The 10,000-nt window shown below is 51.1% G+C and overlaps 1 protein-coding gene across 1 annotated transcript in view; it reads right to left on the bottom strand.

The window, feature by feature from the left end:
* gli3 (GLI family zinc finger 3) overlaps positions 1-10,000 on the bottom strand; it is a 101,176-nt gene that overhangs the window by 51,930 nt on the left and 39,246 nt on the right. Inside the window, exon 3 of the mRNA XM_035526508.1 lies at positions 9,059-9,304. Coding sequence (XP_035382401.1) covers positions 9,059-9,304 — 246 coding nt within the window. The remainder of the gene's footprint in view (positions 1-9,058; positions 9,305-10,000) is intronic.

Here is a 10,000-nt window from a genome sequence, read left to right as displayed (position 1 = left end):
GTGTGTGTGTGTGTGGGCCATGCATGTGTGTGTGTGTGTGTGTGCATGTGAGTGTGCACAGAACTACATTTAGAGTACGTTAGTAAGTTTTATTTACACAGCACATTAAAACCAAAGTGCTTTACAACCAAGCAAGCTTGTCACACCATCTGTTTCCACTTATATCAGTGTCTTTCACACACAACAGATATGCTGACACTACTCCATACAATCCTCAAGCAATGTTCAACTTGTTGAATGCCCATCTCTAAAAATGTGTTTTAAACTCGGATTTAAAATCAAGCATTTATGGGAAATCAATGGAATATCAGCTGCTGGAGTGTTCCATGGTCCCAGCACAGCCATAGCAAAGGCCACACCCCCTTTAGCGTCTACGGAGACAGTGGGCCTGTCAGAGGAGCAGGTGCAAATCCATTTAAAACACCAAAATCTCTCAAAGCCACCTTAAACTGGATTCTGTAATGAACTGGGGGACAACACAGGGTAATGCACTGAAGAAATGGACTCTGTACCGGTTAATATTCGAGTTGCAATGTGTTGGAGCAGCTATAGACAAATGAGATGTCTCATTAATCCCATAACACAGTGCATTACAGAAATCCAGTTGGGATGTAACAGAAGCATGAATAACTTTTTCCAGATCAGGAGTATCAACAGTTGGGAACATTCCAAGTTGGAAAATGCTGGTCTTAACCACCGCATGGTTTTGTTTATCAAACTTTAGCTCAGTGTCAGGAGGTAAAGGCTATTAAAGAGCAATTCATACATTCATACACTGTGAAGCACTACATGTTGAGAGATAAACCTTATGGAGAGAACAAGAGAGACATAGAGAGAGAGAGAGAGAGAGAGAGAGAAAGAGGGAGAAAGAGGGAGAAAGACAAACAGAGAGAAAGACAGGGCCAGAGAGAAAGTCAGAGAGCGAGAGAGTCAGAGGGAGACAAAGGAGATTTTGGACCTTTGAAGAATGCCTTTGTTTTAGAATGTGTGGATGTAGAATTGACTACATTGTGGTTCAATAATGTAACATGCAGTCCTGCTTAGAAGTGACTAAATGTCAGCGCAAAACCCCAGAGCAGGCTGGGAGGCAGGTGGGAAGGTTAAACCAGTGTTTCCTGAGAGCCTGGCACCCAGCTGTTCCTGCGTGTAAACACACACGCGGCTGCTTGGGCTCGTACTCCGCGGGTGTTACGCCCCACTTTTGTGCGTTTTGTTTAATTACAGTCCTACATTGTTGGAACTCCAATAGACTAATTACTGCTGAATAAATTAGCCTAATGCTCTAAAAGTGGAGGCACGAGAGAGAGAGAGAGATAGAAATAGAGGGAGATGAGAAATGAGAAAGTGGAGGGTTGAGTGGGCTTATTGCTTCACTGCTGAAAGTTCTGTCACCTCTTAATTTGACCATATGAATTATTAAGATGGGAAACAGATGGAGAAAACAAATAATTCATATTGCTGATTGCCACCTACTTTTAAATTGTTTCTTGCTTTCTGATTCCTGGCACCATTATGTGCTTACTGTGGGAAACCAAGGGACCATTCCATGACAGACAAATAAAATACTTTTTTAGCAAATGCATGGGGGTGGGTATACTGCCCTAATTGTCCTGATAACAAATAAACAAGCCTTTTTTCTCACACTGTCAGAAGTACACTCTATTGATTTCTGGACCTGAGAGAGAGAGAAAGACAGAGAGAGAGAGAGAGAGAGAGAGAGAGAGAGAGAGAGAGAGAGAGAGAGGGAGGTGACTCTGTATCAAAGCAATCAGTTTAATTACAGCCAGGTCACTGTGGCAGACAGGGGTCAACACAGCAGGGCAAATTAAGACCTCTGCCTAACCCGCCCTATCCGTCTCACTCTCACTCTCTCACTTTACATTTCTCACTCTATATCTTGCCCTCCGCTTTTCTGCAGATCCATAGTCACAAATTCACTGTTCCTTGCCCAGCATAATCCGCGAGGGGGTCGGGAGGTGGTGATTCCCGGCGCGCAGAACAAGACCCCACAAAGGGCACTCAGAGACGACCATCTAATTGTCCTCGGAGAGCCATTTTGGTCGTGTCGTCTTTAAGGGCAGCCCTCCCCTTCATACCGGCACTACGACCTCGGGCGCTCCCAGCCAGAGGCTTGAGGTCTCCTCCTCGTTCACAGCCGAGGTGATCGGCACTGGGCGGCCGTGCCCTGGCTCTGAGGAGCCAATTGGGATCTGAGCACCGCTGGCACAGGTCCACCTGTGTTTGCGTAGCCCTGCCCCTTCAAACACACCTGACACCAGGAGGAGTGGAAACCTTTTCTGTTCTCCATCTGAAGATGGAACACTGGGAGCTCATTGTTATTTACATTTTAATTTCAACATGTCTCACTCAAAGGCACAAGGCCAGGACAATGATGCAAACAGTGGGGTTGGTTTGGTAACCCGCAGCCAAGCACCGCTGGAAACTGTGCTTATGTTATAAGGGAAACACTTCAGCGAGATTGTTCTGTCTGTACATGGTTGCGCCCAGAATAGTTATTAAAAATGTAGCATATCTTCTGCTTATGTACTGCTATCACCATTTACAGCCCAGAACACATTAATTCTGGATTCCATCCTTCTTCTCCTCATCCCCCTCTTCCTCTCTCTCTCTCTCTCTCTCTCTCTCTCTCTCTCTCTCTCGATCTCTCTCACCTCTTTCTTTTCCTCTTGTAACAGAGCTCACGATCTCTGCGGAGCTTCGGCCTGAGACCAAGCCCGAGTTGTAATCCATTTATGCCATCCTGCCAAACAACTTCCTCCTAAATAACCCCTGACACACTTACAAGCAGCCTTAGCTGGGTAGCGTCAGGAGACAGGAGCTTCGGGAGGAGGGATAGAAGCTCAGGGGAGGCGAGCGAGAAGGTGGAACAATTAAGGACGGAAGAGAACACGCGAGAGCAACAGACAACAAAGAGTTTAAGCAGAGGCTCACAGCAGCAAGGAACTCTGGTCACGCTGATTCCTCCCTTCCTCTCTTCGGCTATCTCCTTCTCATGCAGGTGGTGCCCAAGGGTGGCTTTGCCTGGGCAGGCAGACAAAGTGTGCGCTTGCGTGTCCCTGTGTGCATATGTGTGCGTGCATGCAGAGAGTGTGCGAGAGTATCAGTCAGCGCGCGAGCGTGAGCACGGGCGTGCGCACGTGTGTGTGACCCTCAAAGCTGATTAACCCAGAGTCCCCCTGCTTTAATGAGAGCAGAGAGTGGCGGGCACCTCTGAGACTGCTGAGCGGCAAACCTCTCACCTCCCTCTACCCCAGCCAAGCGCTCCCGCCACGCACACATCAAAGAGCCCCGCACGGCGTGCGCCGAGCAGGAGAGGAGGCGCGTGGGGGGAGGAGGGGAGGGGAGAGCAGAGGAGAGGAGGAGAGAGGGGGTGGATGGAGGGACCCCTTATCTCCCCCGGAGAGGATGCTGCTCTGTGGAGTGAGATTGTCTGGAGCTGCCACCTGTCCCAGCCATCTTTGAAGGCAGTCCTAAGCCTGTGATGGGCCTGACCTCCTTCAGCTCCTTCTCTTTTATGTCTCTTTTCATTTCCTGCTTTGTTACCTCCCTCTCTCCCTCTCTCCCTCTCTTCCTCCCCCATCCCTGACATGCTCACTCACTCTCTCTCTCTTCTCTCCCTGTTAGTCTCCTGTGGCCCTCTCTTGTGCTCTAAGTACAAGGGGCAGGAATGTACCTCGCCTTATCGAGTTCAGGTCCATAATAAAGAAAGGACCCATTTTAATTACTGCTTTCTCTCCTGACCCACTCCTCCCAGAATGTGCTTCAGCAAGGCCCGGAGCTGGAGAGACACACACACGCTCACACACACGTGCTCACACGTACACACACACACACACACACACACAAACACAAGCACACACACTAACGTGCCCACAGAGGTCTGGATTGAGATGTGCTCTCTGTGTAGTGCCTGTGTAGTGTCATGCAGAAGAATGATGAGGAAGAGCAGATGAGGAAGAGGAGAGAGAGGAGAAAGTGGAGATGAGATGATTTTAGCCTTTGCCTGTCCAGACTAAGAAACACATCTCAGGGGGGTGGGGGACTTATCGCAGCCGCTTCTTACGTCTTTGACTCTAACGTCTTAGCGCTGCTTTTCTCTGCTATTTATAGCTGCAATTTCCCCATTTCAGAATAACTCTGAAATCTCACTCAAGACTTGAAGCTTTTTTTTTTTTTGTAAGCGAGATTAGTGCTTTTTGCAAGCGTGCGTGTTTGGCGCTGAGCGGTGGTTTGTTTTAGTTCGGCGTGGGAGCGAGAGGAGGCACAGATGTTGCAGGCACGATTGCAACGGGGCCCCAAAACGGTCGCTCTTCTTTAAGAATCAATAGTGCACAGATAAAAAGGGAGAAAGGCTTAGGCTGTTCTTAAGAAATGCGTGGCTCCTTTTGCGCACGTTGCTTGGCCCGCTGCTAGCAGTCCCAGAGTGCTGCGGGGCAGGAGAGAGAGGGAAGTGCGTTGAGTGGGCCAATCGGCCACAGGGCTGTCGGGCTGAGGCCCAACATGACGAGCCGCCTCTAATAAGCTTCATAAAAGGGCCTGATCTGTTCGGCTGGGGCGCGTTGGGGACTAATGTCACTGATGTTTCCCTTTTGTCATGAAAGGGTGCAGATGGAGGAGTGCGGGCTCTTCCCAAAGCCTGGAGCGTGCCCATGGCATGCCGGCCCCCTCGGCCCAGCAAACCCCACCCCTCGCATACCCCAGCACCTCCAGTTCTAGCTTGTCGTGCCACCTCGCCAGGGCCGAAACCTCGGCCCTCGGCCCTGTTGCCAGCATGGTACTTTTGGGGGCTGGGGTTTTATAGCTCATTTTAAATTTTAAATGTGATCTGTGTTTAAATTCTTCCAAGGACCTTTCTCATTGCAGGTGCAATTTAATCTTGGATTTGCATGTTTATATTCTGGTCATTATTTATCTAAGCTTGATCGCTAAGTGAGTTGTACTGGAGACATTATCAGAGACCCATACCTCACAGAACTGAACTATACAGGGAAGACGGGAGCTCTGACATAAGCGTCCCTGCATGGACATGCGGCTCCTTTCCAGTGTGTAAGCTGTGACTTTCCACTTTGTAAAGTTAAATAGAATCCGAGCTTTTGCTATGCGGCCCACGTTCTTACTCCTGACAGCTGCCTTGTGCAGGTCAGTGGTTTGCAGAGGTCAGATGTGCGGGGGGAGCGGCTGATCCGACGTCCCGCCTGTCCAGGGCAGCTGAGCGGCTCCGCCTGTACTGCCTGCTGGATGGCCTCCATCAGCGCCTCACTACCAGCGCCGTCCCCCATCCCACGGGCTGCCGGCGGCCTGCTATGCTCCACCAAGGGCACTGAGGTGGGGAAGATCCCCAGACAGGGCGCCTGGCCCGGGCGCGAGAAGCCAGAGATCCATGGCTGGGTCGGTTTATTAGGGCCGGAGGTCTTTCGTTCTCCACCTACCGAGTTAGTGCTCTTAGAAGTAAGATGTCAGCGGAGCCCTGGACAAAGGATTACAGGTCAAAAGCTGCTGGAAAGATCTTTATCTGAGCCAGAGCGCTGAGCACTGAACCTGGCTCCTCCACTGGTGTTCTGTTGTTCTTACTGGCCAACAGTGGGTAAACTTAGAAGCAGCGATCTCGGTCCCAGTCTTGAATGTCAAGGGCGGTTGTACTAAAGCAGCTAAAACTCAAAAATGCTCAACAATCCACCCGGCCTGCCAAAAGAGTGGTGAGGGACGTGAATGCCACTACTGTTGGGGTGCAGTTTGTCCAGGGAACTCGCAACTGTACTTCCTCGCTTCCTCCCCCTTACTGTTTCCAGAAGCCTCTGAAAGGCAGGCAGGCATTCGATTCGGCATGATTTTAATTCCCGTAATGGGACACGCCTCTTTCACAGTCACGAGCACATCTGCTGAAGGAAAGAAGAAGCTGTGGAGGCAGAAGAAGCGGAGCCCCCCCCCCCCCCCCCACAGCGGAGTGGAGAAGTCGCTTAGCCAGCAAACGGCTTGCTGTTGCTGTGTCCTGGTGACCCTCTAATCAGGCTACAATATAAACAGATGTTGCAACGCTAGCGGCGCATACAGGCCCGCACACAATTGCGCTAAAGCCGTCCTCTCTCTCTCTCTCTCTCTCTCTCTCTCTCTCTCCCTCTCTCTCTCTCTCTCTCTCTCTCTGTCTTTCATTAATCCCCCACTCAATCTGGTGGTCTTATCCATCGTGCGTGCTACTAGGGCGGTAAGCGGGATGATACGGTGACTCTTATCAAAGGGTGACCAAGGCTCAGGAATAGTGATTTCACTAATGCGTGCAAAGAGAGCTATTTATTCTGTGCGCCTCTTTACACCGCGGTGAGGAAGGAGCTGCCAAGCGCAACTTACCGGCGAGGAGGCGTGGAAGGTGGGTGGAGCCAAGGAAGGAGAGGAAGAAACAGGGGAGGGGCATGCGGCCTTGCTGTATTGGTCCCCCCCCCAGATCTCACAAACACACCCCCCCCCCGATATGTCCCAGGCCGAGGCGGAGGGGGTGGGGTGCCGCGGCCCGTTGCCTTGGCGACCAGGTGCTCCCGGGGTGGCAGGTGGTGGCTCGTTTAGGAGCATTAGGCCCTGCCTGCGGGCTGGCGGGAAGACGGATCGCGCTTTAGCCGGCTCGCCGCCTGCCTCCCCCTGCTAGTGCCTACGCAGCACAAAGAGTGAGGGGCCGCTCTCCATCACACACACGGACACACACACACACCCACAATCACATGCTTACACACACCTGGGATACGTTTATGACTTGATGGATCTGCAAAGAGGAAAAGGAGCTCTGGAGGAAAGTGTGTGTGAACATAGCCATGTGTGTCATGACTTGGTTCCACTGGAGTTTAAGGGTCAATATTTTTCACACCTCAAAGGCTATGGTAGCAAGTGATTGGCACCAGAGATTTTTTTTTTTATAGAGCTGTTGCACAGACTTCTGGGGCTGGGGGTGGTGTGAGAACTTACCATCCTGCTCAATCCCTCCCCTCAGGAGAGGAGACCTGAGAGACGGCACGAGCCTCAGACCCTAAGCACACACTTGCAACCAACAATTCACCCTCATTTTAATTAATGGTGAAACAGGAGAAAAACAGAAACAGCTGCGCACAATCGCTGCCGCTGTTACTGTATCGGCTCACCCACTGCGCTGGCTGCCCCTGTACAGTGTGAGCGCCTGGGTCCTGGTTTAATTATCCAGCACCGAGGGGCCTGGCCAGAATCCTGGTAACTCAAGGCCAGCCTCAGAGGGGTCAGGACAGGGCCAGGGCTCTTCCTCCCACTTCATACAATATCCAATAAAATCGCTCTTGCCCTCGGAATTCTTCTCGGGACCAGGCTGGTTTTCTCCACCCTGTGCTCCATTTTCCTGCTGTTGAGGTCCCCCAAGCGGAAAAATGGGTTTTCTCTGGACCGGGTGGCCCCTTTGACTTCTCCAGCTCCTTTCAATTCTTCTGTTGAGGATGGTGACTCTTGCATGTGACCTTTGATCTTGGTGGCTCCTGGAGCCTGACCCCACCCCCCCACCCCGACCAAACCCACTAGGGCCCCGTTGGGCTCCAGCCTCCTCTTTCCTTCCCTTTGCCTGGATTCTCTCTTTCTCTCACTTCCCTCTGGCCTTTTTCTTTCACCCTTGGGTTGTAACTTTCTTGTTCTTCACTTTGTCCCTCCAGGTTTGGACCCGTGGCGCTGCCCACCACCGGCCCCCACCCCGGTGCCCTCACCTCCCCAACCGAGCCTGTTCTCCACCTTCATGAAAGGTGGCGGTCTTGCTGAGCTGGACAGGCTGTTATTAGCAGGCGACGTCGCAATTTGCGACGGCCCTGATCGGCCGGACTGTATTCAAGCTTTCTGCGTTCGGGCGAGTCAGCCGGGCCGGTGCTGGCGGAGCGCGGAAAATAAGGGTGCGGCTAATGAAGTAGTTAAAGGGAGATACAGTAAACGCTCCAGGAGATGGAGGCAAAATGTGGGAGTGTGGGAGAGGGAGCGAGGGAGGGCGGGAGAGAGTCATTAAGTGCAGTGGATTAAGACTACACTGTCAGGCCAGCTCCAGCCCAATTTAGCCAAACTAAACAAGCCATCACATCGAATTCCAGTCCGCGGGGGACGACCGGGCAAAAGGTGCTCGGCCAAATTAACCTCGTAAAAGGCGCCTGCACACATCATCTCTCTTTCTCTCTCTCTCTCTCTCTCGCTCTTTTTTCCTCCCTCTTTCTCTTTCTCTTGCTCCCTCGTTCTACTGCTGACACCTTCCAATGGGAGTCAGAGAAATGAAGAGAGAAAGAGAGAGAGAGAAAGAGTGAAAGAAGGCTCGACGGTTCTCCACCCTGCAGTGCTTTGATCAGTGTGCTGATGAGGGAGTTGTGTGCTTACTCTCGGCCCCTAATGAGGGAATTAGGGAACGCAGTGACTCGTTCGCCCATGCTACCTCTCCCGAGACAGAAAAGAGAAGAAGGAGAGAAAGCGAGAGGGGGAAAAGGAGCAAATAGTCAAATGTCAGGCCCAATCAGTCTGTCTGCAGTTTTGCTTTTCAACTTGCACAGAGGAATAAATCTACCCTGCCTCTCCTGCATACGGAGCGCAGCTGAGCTGAATCCCCTGGTCTCAGCTTGGCTCACAGGGCACGCATGAAGCTTCGTGCCTGCTAGACTTGTGTGCAACGTCGAATTTCAGACCTGGAGACTGAGAACAAGGAAACTCTTGACAGTCTTGCGCGACACAACACCACTGGGTTTCCTGCGAGTCCTATTTTTCCTGAGCGTCTCGGGAACTCCGTCTCCCCACCATGCCAAAAGTCCTCTTTTAACCGTCAAGTCTGACTGCTTCAGTGTGTAAATTGACCCACATGGCCGATCACACGCCAGTGGCCGTGTGCGGTGATTTACTGGACAAAGCTGTGCTGTTTTTAAACTTCCAGAAAGGTGACTTTCTCCCAAGGCTTTTGTGTGTATAACTCTACACATCACTCTGTATGTTGATAAACGTCTTAATCTCATGTCAGTGATATCAGTAAGGACCCCTTAGCTATTAGGGCATGTACTGTACATTGACTCACTGTAGTGGGGGTCCAGGTAGCCATTGCGAGGGTCCATGGTGAAGAGCGTGCCCCGGTAGGGGAGAGTGTGGTCAGCCAGGTGGGGCAGCGAGGCATGCAGTTCCTTCTTGACCAGCGAGGGGCGCTCTTCCGTGGAGGTGGATGGTTCCTCACTTAGCTTGGAGGCCACCAGACCCAGGCCTGCTGCCTGCCCGCTGATCGCGTTACGCCTCTCGCGATGGTACGGAGAACCAGCGGTGTCATCCTCTGTTCCGGGGGGGTAAGAGAGAAAATGAGTGTGAGAGGAGGAGAGACATCCGGAGACATAGGAAGAGAAGAAGAAACAGACAAAGGGCGAGAGGTAGAGATAAGAATGGAGAAAAAAAGAGCAAAAGAGGGAAAAGTGATACAACGAGAATGAGAGGAAAAAAGGATGGAATGGAGAGAATAAATGGAGAGAGACAAAGAGAGATGATTAAATATTACTGAAAGTGAATGTAAAGTGTGGCACTGGAGGTCAGAATGTTGCTTCTTTCTGTGATCATTAAAAAAACTACAGAAGAACAACTGAGCTGAACTAAATCAAGTCTTGTAATGCATGAATGCATAATGGTACATGACACTGAGGTTTGGAGGTCTACGCTGCGATGACTCCTAGAGCTTCCTCACACTACCCAGCTGCAGAACACACACACACACACACACATATGGATCCACTATGAAATGAAGAAAGCATCTGTGTAGGACATCTGGCTAACAAACGTGAGAGATAAGACTACAGGATTGCTAATATCACACGTGCTGCTTGATCTGGAGCCCCGGAGTGGAGTCAGAGTGGAGATGGGAAGCAGAGAGAAGCTTTAATCCAGACACAGAGGGGGTGAAGTTTTTTTTGTAAAAACACGCGGATACTAAAGATCCGTCAAAACTGAACTTTTATGACTGTACAATGCCGCAACTTCT

The sequence above is a fragment of the Electrophorus electricus genome, chromosome 5 (genome assembly GCF_013358815.1).
Source record: "Electrophorus electricus isolate fEleEle1 chromosome 5, fEleEle1.pri, whole genome shotgun sequence".
NCBI lineage: Eukaryota > Metazoa > Chordata > Actinopteri > Gymnotiformes > Gymnotidae > Electrophorus > Electrophorus electricus.
The sequence above is the reverse complement of the archived record's forward strand: the minus strand, read 5'-3'. Positions and strand labels throughout refer to the sequence as shown.